Raw genomic sequence first — 15,981 nt, 5'->3', positions numbered from 1 at the left:
AATATTTTCGTTTTTGTGAATTTAATCTTCATTAATTTATTAAAAATTTCGTAGTGATTCTAACACACTTAAATTCTTAAGTGTTCTTCTCCTAATACAGCAAGTACATAAAATTCCTATAAGGTTATAACGATGTCTCTCAGAGACATCGTTTAGTAGTAGTAATATACACTCCAAATTTAACGCAAATGGAAAACTGAAATAGTGGAGATCAGCAAAATTTATTTCAAAAAAGAGTTACAACACAGAGTATTTATACAGGATGTAGGGAACACTCCATAGTTTCATTTATAATAAAATTAAAGCTAAAAGACATCAGCATATTTAATACTCAAAATCAAAGGTTTTCACTGTATTTTTTGTTTTAAAAACGTTACTTAATCTGTACACCTCACTTGTAACAGTCTGTTTGAATTATTTTACAATATTTTACAATAATATTACTGTTTAAGTGATACTTTACATTCTTCTACATATTAATGTTTTTAGAACAATAACTATGAAGTTCATTTGAGAAGAACATAAATAAGAAAACATTTTAGCAAATAAAATGTTATTATGGTACAGCATCCAGGGGTAAGAAAGCTGGTTACTTCTGTCATATCAGCAGATAGGTAGGTTAATTCAGATAGCAGAAGTTTACCTTGCCTTCAGTTACACAGTGTTAGCTGTAGAAAATCTAAAAAATATGAGATAACAATGAATACTTGCTTATTTTATAATTTATTTGTTTTTAGATATGAAAAAGACATCATATAGAAATTGATGATTGCAATATTAAAGACTGGCAGTTAAATTCAAATAATGCAAATTAACCACAAATTATTCAGAAAAATGAATGGTTCTATTACAATATTAGATTCCACAAATTATTAAATTGCAATCGAAGTCTAATTGTTATTATTTTATTTATTTTTGTTTACTTACTCTGTTAAGGTTGCTTATAAGCACTCCTTAACTAATTTTTTCTTTTCTGCTACATGTTCTTCGGTGAACTAAAAGAAAGAAAACAAACCTTAAAACCATTAAGAATACATCTGCTGGGGGAAAAAATCAGATTAAAATATTTCTCGAATAACACGATTTTATGTTATTTATTTATTTATTTATTTAATGTGTCTTCACCCATGAAAAATTGTGATTTTTTTTTTTTAATTTTTATTCAATCACATAATAGCGACATCCTACTCTAAGATCAAACATGGAACTTTTTAAAGCCACTTCAAGCCTTTGATAAGCGGTAGTTTCACCCACCGGACCATATCATTTTTCTCTCACCTAAAGACAAATCACAAACACCTCTCTCCACGGCTGGGTTCGCAATTATAGCCTATGGGTTGGAAAAGTAGTATGTTAAACACTCGTCCCACCAGACTGACATCAGCAGGTCTTTACGATTTATTATCAGCAGATATCTTGTCATGCACAAGATTTCTTATACAGACAGACAGACAAGTCAGTTACCATTTACAGACCATTTAATCATTTAACCATTAGTTAACTATTTACTGACTTGTCTGTAAACCATTTATAGTAAATGTCAATAAATGGTTTATTTATAAACGTCGCTCTGTTGAGGTGTTTATGCGCAACAGCGACTAGAACGCAAATGGTTACAATCAAAAGCATTCGGCCAAGTTTGTTGACATGATTGTCGATGGAGATTAAAAAAAAAAAAAACTGTGCAGTATATAGACAGGTCGCAATCTGTCAGGTAGCTGGTATAGTACCACAGTAGTCTGCAAAGGAACATATCGGATTGCACAGTATTGGTACCGCTGCTATATCTCTTGTAAGTTATGGGTACAGCAAGCAATAACGACAACAACGGCAGCGGACAACTTAAATCGAGTTCCATTCCTATCAACTAAAACTTGTTTTTACAAGTGGCTACACCGACGATAAAAGAGAAGATCGACGTGATTCGAAAAATCTTGGTTCCAAGTTCAAGTTTACTGCAGGATCACGATATAGCGATCACAACGTGAATCAAAGGATCCATTGAGTCAGCAAGCAGCACTGCAGTGATGACATTGGAACAGTGTTGAGTACATTGCTTGACACAAATTAGATTCCCTGATAACGATAAAGCGTGTGAATTCCACAAACCTATATTTTAGTTCTCCAACCTATCTTGTGTAAACTACATATTTTTAATAAATAAAGAAATAATAAAAATTAAATAAATGATTCTTCTAAAAAAGGATTTGGTTGCTTTGAAACGACACACTTTTGGAAATTATTAACGCAAGAATTTGTAATGAATTCAAAAACACAATATAATAATAAATAAAATAATTTAATAGAATTTTAACAAAAAAAAAGAGGAAAGCATACTGAAATTAGGACCTTTTTACCCCACGTGGGAAGGGAAGTTACTTCAAAAATCACAAACAAGCAGAGACATATATTTTCAATACTTTCATTAAAAATATATATATATATATATCAGTACTTACCGTTCCATACAGACAGTCCTCGAACTGAAAAGTAAAGAAATGCAGATATAAATATAATTTAAATACATAAATATAAAATTAAATATAATTTTATTGGATGTAAATTATTATACTTTAAAATTAATATTTTTAAAAAAAGGTACTGAGAATTTACAAACAGCTTATTGTTGTTATGATCGCATTTTGAATTAATGAAATAAACGAATTATGAAAAATCTATTAATGTGAGTACACATGGGCTTGCAATGGTACCACCGGAATGGTGCACGGGATGCAGGCCGCATTTACACAATGTGTTTTCTGAACTGTGTCAGCTAAACAAGTTCCAACTCCATTATCGAAACGAAAACAAACCTGAGTTTTCCCACTCCAAATGAAATATTTTGTATGTTTTTTTTTTTTTTAAATTGACTGGAGTAAATACAATAATTTGGCAAATTCGCCATAACAACTCTTTTAAACAGCTAGGTAGACAAGTATTTCAAACAACAATTAAACTAAAAAAAAAAAAAAAAACATCAATGGCAGATTCTAACTGGCATCTTATATATCGCATATCATGGGCATAGACTCGTATTCTAAAATTGATGATTTTACATTTGGGAAAAGTATCTGAACGATAGGTATCAGTTTTAAGTGAAGGTTTACCAAGAAGAATACAAATATTTTAACGTAGGATTTAATATTTATGAACCCAAACTGTTGAGTTTTCTAACCTAAGGTAGTTAGTTGTTTACCCACTCGAAGAGTTATATGTGCATGTGGTTATCCCATTTGTCCATTATCACAAACTGTTGATAATTCAACGAAAATGCTCAATGTGTTTGTATATGTGTTTGAGACACAAATTTGATAAGTAATTTGCCCCCATAAAATTTAGACAAATTTATCAAGCTAATCCATTTGATGATAAATGTATCAGTTGGTAGTAATAGTGTGCAATCGCTCAATCCAATGGTTAATGGGATAGTAGTGCAACTTTACTGAAAATTATTATAAAACAAAGTGGTTTTCCGTTGCTTTCCTTGCTCAACAGTAAGGATTTATGTCTACAAGATACCTGTGTTCACCGGGGCAGTTTGCTGTTCTGATGGACAAAAAAAAAAAAATAAAAAACCCTTTCCCGGAGAAAACTCTCTGTGTGAAACTGGCTAACTCATCTTTGAAAAGCCTTGATAAAGATTCTTCGCATCATAGACAGAAATGGAACCCAGAGCTTTCTAACCAAATTGCTTCTTCGAAACCAATTGAGTTACGGAGGATCTCAGTTGTTAGAATGATGTATTTAAAGAAACTGGCAATGTTCAGAAAAACAAATAGCTGAGTAAAAAAAAATATAAATTTCCTGATCACCTGGCGGTCTTGAACTTATATCCAAAACATTTTCCCTTATCAAGTTACGGAAAAGATAAAGTGTTGACATTAAAAATTACTTCACTACAAAACATTCAAGACAACGTTAGACACTGCTATACGTATTCTAATATTAATGTAGGAGCGGACGTGATAAGCAGTGAGATACCAGGTTGAATGTGTGCCAACTATCCATACACAGAGCTTATATTGAACTTACTCATAAAAAGTCTATCAAACTGTCTCATCGCAATATTTGTTACTGTTTTAGCTTAGTTTTTTAAAAGAAACATCTGTATTTAAATTACTCTCATTGTTTAGTGGAAATTTTATGTTTATCGAAGTTTTATTACTTACATAAATGCAATCCATCCATCCATTTCACTTACGTTTTTGTTGAGTCCAGAATCGCAAGATATCTTCATTAATTCTTCATTTGATATCTCTCTTTCATAAATTTTCAGCTTACAATCATTCCATATGTCTTGGATCTGTAATTTCATGAATACGAAAGTTAAATATGCAAATTTCCAATAAATATCTGCATAAACTGTATAATCAGAAACTAAGACATTTTATAATTACTGAAAATTAAAATTTTATTTTTCAAAGCAGCATATGAAGGTCTAGTTTTATTATTGTTAATCTTATTTCCTAAAAGTGGTGCTACTATAAAACAACGAGAAAGTTAGGTTACGTTGTTACAAACTGATGTTATTTTGTAATGTTAAAAAATAACAATTAAATAAAAAGTAAAACGAAAATGGTTAATGTTAACTATTTTCCTTCTATAAGTTTATTCCATCAAGTATTTAGTTTATGATATAAGTAATAATAATAATAATAATAATTTTTATTATTGTTATCATGTCACTCTATTTATAAAAGCTAACCCTAGCTTTGAAGTCGTGGGATTAGCAGGCTTTAATCAACTAATCCTCATTATCCAATCACTACAATTAACTTCCACGTGACAATACCTTAACTGATATCCTCTACTTGACCCTTTAAGATATTATTTACAGCAATCTGTTTCATTCCTTGTTACATATACTTCACTCTCTTTGTGCATATCATAATATCTCACTTGGTCCACATCTACCAGTATTCTTTATAACTATTTATCTAAAAATGAATGTTGCACTGTATCATATAGTTTATTATGTAACATCCTGTACTAAACCGAAAATATAATATGTGAATAGTATTAAAAAAAGAGTATTAGAGGAACAAGTTTGCTGCAATCATTAGAATTAAAAGAATGATGATGCTTTACGCCATGAAATGCCATAGTTATTTCGGCAGCAATAATGTTTCTTTCATTGCTGGTATTTGGTTTTTAAAAAGTATCATTACTTTTGGAACTGGAACTCGAAATGCCCAATGTATGTTTCTAAGTATTAACGTGTTGTGTAATATCCAATCGTCCCCCCATGTGCAATACTAAACGTTCGTCTACAGAATTTGCATTCAACTTCGTCGTAATGATTTCCTTTTGCAATAAAATTCCATTTTTTCGAATAATCATCGTTAAAAACGCACTTTAGTTTTGGCATTGTTAAGGACTTAAGGAAAAAAGCAAATTTTAATTTACCTTTGTATAACTAATAAAGAAAATTAATTTATCTTTAATTATATATTTTATGCATTAACCAAATATCGCACATTCGAAAAAGCGAGAAATTATTTTTTTAATAATTATTGAAATAACATCCACGTTCTGTACCGATACCGCACCGCACAACGTCCAAATTAGAACTGTCTGAAAATAAGTAAATGCAATATATCTGTACAGAATTATTTTTAAAAAAAATGCTTATACTAAATAAAAAGCGATCAATGAAAGGAACTCGGCGCAATGCCGCCGCTGTAAACTGTAAACACAATTAATTTCGTCGAATTGTTAGTTTTAATGGCTTACCATCAATTTAAGTTGGATTATTCGAAAATTATAATTGTTTAACATAATATTTATAATTTTATCGTTTCCTTAAAATACGAGACATTAGGCTGCCCCTACAAGTTCACTACTGGACAGCAAAATTCGACGTAAAATAAGGGACGGTCCCGTATATACGGGACATCTGGCAAGCCTTTTTCAGTTATATATATTTATATATAGTCATCCCTCGACTTACGTCCGGGTTCCGTTTCATCCGGCAGGACGTAAGTCGATGCATTAAATCAACAGAATTATAGGGTTTAGGGTAATGACAGTAAAAAGTATACTGTCATTTTAATTTTTAAACCTTATTATGAAACTGTACAGTGTGTTACTGCCACTGTAAAACAGGAGAATAATCACCCAAATCTTCCCCCACAATCACATCTTCATTGCCTTCTCTGTGTGAACGATCAGGCTGCGGCGCTTCTGCTGTAACCTTTGTTTTTTTGATGAAAATATCCCATGTGTTTTGCTTATTCCTCTTCTTCTTTTCATCATAAATTTGTTCATAATGAGCAAACGCATCATTTACTTTCGTTTCTACTTATAAGGAGCGTTCAACATTGGGGTCCATGTCTTCAGCAATTTTGAGAACATCGCTAACTGCAAATGACATTTCTGCAAGATCCTTCACTGTAAATTGTTTAATTACATCTCTTGTTTCTCTTTTCCCCTCTTACTTTTCTCGTTCTTCCTCTTCTGCCACACGCTGTTCCTCCACTTCATCCAATTCTTCGTTGGTCAAACTCTTCAGGGGATCTTTCTATGAGTTGAATTATGTCGGCATCATTCACTTTGAGATTCAGATTGTTTGTTAGACCCACTATTACAAACTTCCAAAATCATGCACAAATCTTTTTAATGTCTCTTTTCCATATGCCACCCATATGTCATTGAGAGGTCACTTCGTCCCAAGCCACAGCAATATTTTTAATAGCATGACAAATATTAAATGGTTTCCAGAAATGCATGAGAGTCTGGTCATTTCCTTCAGTAGAAGAAATGGCTTGTGAAAAATTTCTCCTTAGATAATAAGCTTTAAAAACTGCAAGAACTCCCTGATCCATCGTTTGGATCAATGAAGTAGTGTTTCGTGGGAGAAACATGACCTTGAACTTGGTGAAGACGACCTGCAGCATTATCTAGAATTAATAAAATTTTAAATTCTACATTTTATTTCAAACAATAGCTTTTTATTTCACTCGCATAACAGTTGATTAAGACATCCTCAAACAATGTTTGAGTCATCCATGACTTCTTATTACTTCGATAATGAACTGGGAGTATACTTCCTAATGCTTTTGAAGATTCGTGGATTCTCACTGTGCCATATTACAAATGGTTTCAGTTTACATCCAGCCACATTACCCGGATCAGAATCGTAACACGAGCATTAAGAGCTTTGAAACTAGGTATAGATTTTAGCTTTTTTGTGGATGAATGTCTGCTCGGGCATTTTTTTTCGAAACAAGGACGTCTCATCCATATTAAATATTTGCTGTGGCAAATAATTTTCCTCCGTAATAATTTTATCCAATTTTTCCACAAACTCCTTGGCAGCCTTCTCAGCACTTGCAGATTCCTAAACATTTTCGATTTATTCAAGCAGCGCAAAACGCGGCTTGAATCTCATGAAACAACCGGAAGAAACGTCCAATTCGTAGTCATAATCGGGTTCTGCTTTCTCCTTCATCACATGTTGAAGAGACTTGGTGCCTTAGCAGTTATGGTCATAGTGCTAAGGGATATGCGCTTTTGGTTCAGGTCCTCTATCCACATCACCGATAGGACCTTGTCGTTGCTTCGTCACTATCGTCGATTTAATGGGAGCAGATCCTTTCACGGCCTCTACGATTTTATCCTTATTTTTTAAAATGGTCATCACTGTAGAATGAGACCATCCGAAGTCATGTGCGATCACAATGACGGGCTTACCAGCTTCATATTGCTTTATAACTTGAAACTTCGTTTCAAGATCAATTGCTCGCCTCATTTTCTGTGATTCTTCATTAGGTTTTTTGATTGTGCGTGTAGGGGCCATGTTGCGCAAAACATCGCAAAATATTTAACGATCAATACACAAATAACCTATTTCTCAAACACAAAATAAACAGAGGAACTGTTGAAGACACGTGCCGACTGCCGAGGGAGGTTGTCGCTGAAAGCGCTGTTGCCACTGTGCATGCTTTACCTTACGCTCGCTTGCGTCTTGTTCGAAAGAATAGCCAAAAAATGTTAGTTATTCCCTTATGGGATCACGGACGTATCTTCGAAAGGACGTAACTCGAACTGACGTAATTCGAGGGATGACTATATATAAACTGAAAAAGGGAAAAAGGTAGGATGTTAACTACCCTGTGAAACTGTGAAGTTTAATTGCAAACTATTACTGTGATAGTTATAGATATAGTTATAGAAACTGTTATATAATATTACATGAATTGTTCTACTAAATGAATAGCATACAGTGCGCAAATATGACATGAACTGGAATCTGAACTGAACCATATGTGAGAAATCGTAGCATTATTTCTTAAATTGTATATTAATAAAGTGTTATTTTACTATAAAGAAAAAATTATTATTATTGATTTAAAAATGGTATTTGTGAAAAAGTGAAATGAATACATTCAGCATTCCTATTGCATGTTAACAGAAAAGAAACTGATAATGCAAACTATAAATCAAAATAAATTGTAAATTGTAAATCAAAGTGAATTATAAATTGTAAATCACAATAAATTGTAAATTGAAATTGAAAAAAAAATATTATAGATTAAAAAATAGCAATGTTAAAAAGTGAAATGAATCCATTCAGCATTCTCTACTGATAACAAAACGAAATTGTAAATAGAATTTGTGAATTAAAATGAGCTGCAGGTTGACATATAAATTTAAATGATAAAATGCAGGAAAAAATTATATATATTTATATAAATTATTTCACAACCGATATCATTAATATGAAAAATCTCTCTTCCTCTCTCTCTTAACACATTAAATTAATCATTGTAAATATATATGTGAAAAAAATGTAAAATACATAAATAGTAATATTAGTATTTAAATAAGATATTTACTTACCATTCTGTACTAAATATTTGTAATATTCAGTACAGAATATAAAAATATAATAGTAATGCTTCAGTTGTATATTTGCAAATATTCGGTACATGTGAAGAGATTAATAAACTTTGTCAAAAAATTATTATTATTAAACATAATACTAATTATTATTATTATTGCCTTTTGCGGTTCACCAATGGAGTATTAGCGTTAACAGTTCCTTTTAATTTTCACTTTTTTTTATTTTATTTTTTTATGTTGAGCCCATACACAAGAGGTTAGTTAATCAACCTGTAGTACATTAGTACCCTGTATGGGTAGTAAGTTGAAAAGGAGAAACTTGTTTTAAATTGAAAATTAAATTTAAATTGAAACATGATTTAAAAGCATGTATATTGTATTCCTTGGGAAACACATCAGGGGAAGACCGTTCCACAATACAGCAGTATCAGGCATGAAGGAGGAGGAAAAGAAACTTGTTCTATGGATTTCAAGGCGTACCGTGGAGGGATGTTGGGCGTAGCTGCACGAGTTCCAACTGACATAGTACTGAGTGGGGTAATTATTAATGCTATTTCAGATGAACATTTGCTATGGAAATATTTATAGAATACACATAATGCAGAAACCAAACGCTTATGTGAAAGTGGTAGGGGTGAGTAGATAAGAGATGGATTATTAATCAATCTAATTGCCCTCCTCTGAATTCATTGCGTCAATGAGAGCAGTATTCAATAGCTGGGCGGATTTGTGATTTGTATGAGGTTAACAACTGTTCAGAGGTGAAATAATGTCTAAATAATCGGCGAAAGAGAAATCCCAGTTTTTTAGATGCTGAGAAGGCAATGGGTGTAATGTTTTTAAGTCAGAAGAGGCTTGATGGCAGGGTGATTCCAAGATGAGAAATCTCATTTTGTGTGGAAATTTGAGTGTAGTCTAAAAATAATACTGAGGGAAAATGGTTCATTTTTTGTATACAGAACTGGGTTTTATTAGCGTTGAAATTGACGAGGTTATATGAACCCCATTGGAGAATGGCTTGGAGATCAGAATTGAGGACTGTGGTGGTTGATGTTCTGTAGGTTGAGGTGAGTTGTATAGAGTAAGGTTTATCAAAGAGAAGAAGAATGGGAAGAATGAAAGGGAGCATGTGCAATGGCTAAATTGTGTATTGGTCAACTGAAGTAGGTCATTGATATATAGAAGGAAGAAGGTTGGTGAGAGAACAGAATCTTCTGGAACCCTGGCATTAGTTGAATGGTGATAGAATAGGGAACCATCCACCACCACACATAGTGTGCGTCCTGACAGAAAGCTGGTAATCCAACCGCAGAAGTCCATAACTTTATACGACAAACTTTCGATATTTAAATCGCACTACGAACCACACTAATCAGTGGTACTTTGATAAAAAATCTTACAAGTGTCAAAATTTATAACGCTTTTTATTAAACTTCTTCCTTCTTTTGACTTACATACAAACTCTAGACATATACAATTTTAATTTTATTTTGCCTAATTTTACCACCTACAAATAGTTGAAATATTAACTAAGATCTTGCATGCCGAATTTCATTAAATTCCACCAAACCAGTATTTTATTTTATTTTTAACGTATTTTTAGCTATTATGGCTCTTGTTCTTGGAAAGGTTTTCCACTCCTGCTCCAAATAATACATATGATTTTTTTAATTTATTTGTGATAATAATATTCATACTTACTCCAGAAGATGCTTTACCTAACAAACATGAGACAAGCTCGTCCTTATCCTCTTGATCCAATGCTGGAAGTAAATTAGCTTTACTTAATATTTTAATTAATAATAGAATGTGGATTTCTTCTATACTAAAATACAAATTGTATAATAAAATTCAAAACCGTTCACATTTTAATAAATGAACATTTGAATTAAACCATTTCAATGTGTTTTCACTCGAATTAACATTTGTGGTTGGCTCGACGGTGGTTCAGGAAATATTTTTTTTACATTTTTCGTTTATTTTACTACAAAATTTTCATTTAAAATTTTATTTATTTTTAAAATTAATTAGGGAAAATTAATTATCATATTACTCCAGTAATAACTAATGATTACCAGCAATAACTAGTACATGCTGGTTATTTCACAGGAGAAGGAAATATATACAAAACTGGATGAGTTAGCTTTGGATTTATCCTTTACCTCCCATTAGCCAATTTCAATAAGTGTTCTACGTGTACAACATTTAGAGAACCAAGCACTGACCACAGCCACACTTAGATCAGACACAGTAGATACATTTTAGTGCATTTAAATAGCCAACATTTTAAAATCTACTTCACAATGAAAATAATCAAATAACTGTCTGTCCTTTCTACATACACTAGGTCTATGTTTTCGAATGGTTGGTTATTTTTTCTATTCATAGAAAACCTATACATACTATAATATGATATTTACACAAACAGCCACAAAAGTTATGCAGCCCAACAGTATGGTATCCGAAAAACACTAACATAGAGCCAGGGCTCCGTTCCGATGATACTCTTCTTACCATTGAATTTAACTACCTTCGCCAAACAAAAAGTAGATAAAATGCTAAAAATTCCCCCCTCTCCAATTCTTCCTTTCCTAATACATAAGACCCTAGAAAAAAATGTCACTATTCCATATATTCGGGACACATCTAGAAAGATATCAAGAATACTTATCAAATATAAGCTCCAAATCACATTTAAATCAAATATCAAACTAGCAATCCTCATCCGTTCATGTTAAGAACTCCATCCTTTATCATATCTAGAAGCATAAGAAGTGCTCTGTACTCGTGACCTGACTTGCTATGAACAGACGGAAGATCTGTTGATGCTTCGGGGAACATACCCATTCAGGAAGTATTAGATGGGCAAAAAAACACAGTGTTACATAGAAGTCAGAGAGAGAGAGAGAGGGGCTGTATTTGGAATTAGCAGTGACTATAAAAAAATTCACCAAACTCAACAAGTATTGCTGTATCAATTTACCAAAAATGAGAGTCATTTTAAAATTAAATTAATACTCTTTATTCAAGTCTCTTTATTCAACAATAGATGGCGTCAATTAAGTTTAAGTTCTTTATATTGTCCGTTACAATTTTAAACTGTTCCCACTATTAAATAATTGTTGCTATTTGTTCTCTGAAAATGCTGGACATAAAACTAGCTAAATATTAGCAACTTAGTTAATAAATATTAGTATATTGTTTATTTTCTTATATTGTGTCTTGTATTGTAAATTAAACAGTAAAACAAAAAATCCAAAACTTACAAAAATTTATTCAGTAACCTCTCTTCTCCATTTTTGGTGAAAATCAAGTCAATTTAGGGCTGATTTTATGTTACAACTAATCGTTTCCCTTAAAAATTGTGCAAATGATTAAAAAATTACACCAATTATGTTTATAATTTACAAAGGACAGTAGAAAAACAGAACCTGTGTATGTTTAAGTCAAAAACGTTTTGTGTTCAAGTGCTGCGATAATACAGTAACCTCATAGGTAAAACATGCTGTAAGGATCTCAGTGGCATCGGTAGAAGGTTTGGAGCGGGAAAACATGGGTCTAGTGCACTGACCACTAGTTTGCAGTCGTTGACAACACTGACCAAGGTGAACAATAGTTTGAGATCTTGCTAATGCCAATGATAAAACGATTACTTACTTACTGTGGGTAAAATAGTCAAGTACGCAGACTTGACTGGCTCACTTTTTTTGATAGAACGATTCTATATAATCACTCACGAAGCGTGACCTTTTTTTTTTTTTTTTGTGATCCTTTCGGATTATTTCCGTACATGATTTTTATCCTATTAGCTACCGTGGCTTAGTCACTACCGATAATCCCATTTCGTTTATTAAACATCGGTTCAAATCCCCTGTAAGACGTGAAAAACCATTACTATGTCTCCAGGAAACTCCGATTTTCCATCCCGCCAAGGTTGCAAGCCTACCAACCATTCCGTAAGGTTAGCTTGCTCTTTTAAGCCAGCAACGAGTCTCCACTGGTCAAAAGTTTGCAAAAGACAGATTCCACTGTATCTGATTACGAAACTCCTTCGTGTAATGCCATGTCACTTCATAAAAAAATGTAAGCAAATTACTAAAATTTAACATGTCTAGAACAATCCCTTTTGGCCATCATAAAGGATAATGTCCGTATCCTAATCCTGTATTTCTCTCCCTTTTAACTTGTCTGTAACCGACCTTTTCGGTTGGAGGCTTTGATTAAATAAAGAAATCAAAGGAACCCAGAGTTACTCACTTTTAATGTGCCCATCTGTATTGCTTTATTCCTTTATGAAATAGGCACAAAATTACTTAACTTTATCATCGCCATATTCATAAACCCAAACCATTTCATCCAAAATCATCATCCTTCCTCTTACTTGCTATATAGCAAGAGAGCATTCTTATACTACCTCTTCAATTTCATATTCCTTACTTATCATCTTTATAATTATTGTTTAATCTCTACCTGACCCTAAATATCCTACTTTTAAATGCTTCGGAACTAAATCAGAAGCTGTTCTTTGAACATTGGAATTGTCCTTTCTAAAGGGTGTCCCAAAATTCACGCAAGATTTAAATTTAGCGCCATTTGTGAGGTAAAGTGTTGCCAACGAGAAAAAAAAAAGACAGCGTGACAGCTGACCGTTCAGGGTTATTAAAAATAGCTGTATCAACGAAATTCAGCTACATTTATGCAAAACGGTCATGGAAAATTTCGACAAAAGAGTGCGTGTGTGCCAGCAAAGCCGTGGAGGCCATTTACCCGATATGCTATTCCATGCATAACCCTATACTGTATACTTTATGAATCAATAAGAAATTACAATTTTTAATTAAAAACCTGTGTTTTCTATCAAAATTACTTCTTGCGTGAATTTTGGGACACCCTGTAGTATTCCTTCAGTTGTAAACAGATCTTTAGAAAAGTTGTGAACCTAAATCGTTAGCTCTGGGGCTGAATATGAGTTAGATAATTTAGATACACTAATCCAGAATAATACTTTACAAAGTCATTTCAGATCGTCTGCTTATTGTCGAAAATTATCTACCATCAAAAGATATTCACAAGCATCTATGCCGCAGATGGTTAACTAGAAAGCGGACACGTTATCCAGTCGGAATACCAACCAATCCTGTCGTATATTTCCACATATATCATTCTCCTCACCCTTCACGCATACAACGACTTTTCAAATGTGAACAATAAATGGTATTAACACATAAAGCGAGTTGTCATTGGTTGTTTGTGTAGAATTAAAGATCGAAGCTATGAATCCAGTTTGTTATGTCTGCTAATTGCATGTATTCTCTAACAAGCCTGCATATTTGGCAGAATGAAAAACTCAGGTATCCGAGAAACACAAAAGGAAAAACATTTTCTGCCATCCACTTTCAAATGAAAAGTCCTTCATGTCCTAAACGAGATTCGAATCGAAGCCTTTTCAAAAGAAGGACTCATATTATCGTTTCCGACTGAGCTTCTTGCGCAAATGATCGCTTGCTTTCATTTCTCCTGATAGCTAATATTAAGCATAAACGGCAAACATTACCCAATTTTCACGAGTGCTAAATGTATTATTATTTTAAAACGTGCATTATTTGAGATTTAAATATTTATCACATTCAGTTTATAATATGAATTGAAATAGGCACATCGCATTATCAAACCGAACAATAAATAGAAGCATTCAAAACAGAAATCTGACATAATGAAAGTTGATTAATTTTTAAGATATTCTGACTCTCAATGATTAATAAGAAAATGATCAGTTGTTGGAATATCAAGCAAATGTGTACTCATTAGATTAACACATTCCGTAAAGCTATTCAGTTAAGTATTATTAATATAGAAAAATATTTAAAAAAAAAACAGATAAAAGTGGCTTTTAAGGAATGTTCATTTAATGCATTTTGGCCTCATTTTCTACTAAAAGAAGACTAAATTTAATTGGAATTAAGTGATAAGATTTAAATTCAGTTTAAGTGAAAATTTAAACTGAAAATACCAAAATACGTTTAGGATATCGCAGCTACTTACCACATATAAGTCCAACTTCTTTTTCCGTGAATGAAAGGACTGAGCCTGCATAAACGGCTACAATTAATACGACAGCAATTTCGAGTTTCATTTTGATGCGGGTTCTTGATTTATCTGAATACAACCGTAGATAAGTTTTGTAAAAAGCAACCGACTCCTGAGTTTCGAATTTATATTAGATCCCAATAAGGAAAGAAAGAGAATAAAATCACGTGATCTTGATATTAAACAAAAGAAAGGTGGGGCAATTTTATTACCGTGATACTTTCAAAGGAGGTCAGCTGTAGAAGAGAATAAGACTAAATGGCTACTGTTTTCCAGGAAGGACAACTGCTTATTTGACAAGTTTTTCGTTATTGGTGTTTAATGGAATGAATGCCCTTGCGCATATGATTACAACAAAAAAACTACCAATCTGGTATGCTTTCTCACATGGACTTTCATTTGAATACAGATTAGCTAATTATATATTAAACTGACAAGTGATAAGTTCGAGGTTGCCAACTAAACTCTGGTAGATAGCATATCATTAATAGTTGGGAATAGTTTTCTAGTAAAGGAAGTTGTTCACTGGTCCCTTTTCGATCAACAAAATATTAATAAGTGGGATGAAAACATGTCGTTATTATTTAAATTTTTTTCATTGCATCAGGATTCATCACAAGTATGTTAAAACATAAATTTGGCAAAGTATTACTCAGTGATTAAAAATTAAAATTAAATAAACAAGATAATTGTAAATAAGACAACTTTTATTCAATAAAATGAATACATCTTATGCTAGAACTAAAGCACGTGAATGCATTTACATAAGTAAGAATTTTTTTTAAAAATTCTAAAAATACGCACACATTTTAAAGTTGGTTTTAATATACTGTATATGTTTTTCGTCTTGTAACTTCGAGCGTTTCGTTTTGAAGAAGAAACCAGTATTAGCATTCCATTCTCGACGATATCATTGCACCATTATCGCGATATTCTGGTGGAACTGTGTACCCTGTTCACAACTCACTTGACCAAGATTTTAGTAAAAAAAAGTCAGAATATTAATCTTTAGTGATTTGCTGTGACATATTGTTATAAGTTGATCAACTC

The 15,981-nt window shown here is 32.4% G+C and overlaps 1 protein-coding gene across 1 annotated transcript; it reads right to left on the bottom strand.

The window, feature by feature from the left end:
* Window positions 1-202: 202 nt before the first annotated feature.
* Window positions 203-15,046, bottom strand: LOC150108549 (uncharacterized). The gene is made up of 6 exons (XM_090415978.1): window positions 14,887-15,046; window positions 10,546-10,607; window positions 4,202-4,303; window positions 2,460-2,483; window positions 928-995; window positions 203-679 (listed from the first exon to the last, which is right to left on the bottom strand). The coding sequence occupies exons 1-5, from the start codon at window positions 14,975-14,977 to the stop codon at window positions 942-944; spliced, it is 333 nt and encodes a 110-aa protein (XP_090272104.1). The 5' UTR covers window positions 14,978-15,046; the 3' UTR covers window positions 203-679; window positions 928-941.
* Window positions 15,047-15,981: the final 935 nt, after the last annotated feature.

Source organism: Typopeltis vanoorti, chromosome 3 (genome assembly GCF_054136105.1).
Source record: "Typopeltis vanoorti isolate ZY-2024b chromosome 3, IOZ_Tvanoo_1.0, whole genome shotgun sequence".
Lineage (NCBI taxonomy): Eukaryota > Metazoa > Arthropoda > Arachnida > Uropygi > Thelyphonidae > Typopeltis > Typopeltis vanoorti.
This window is presented reverse-complemented; position numbering and strand designations above follow the sequence as displayed.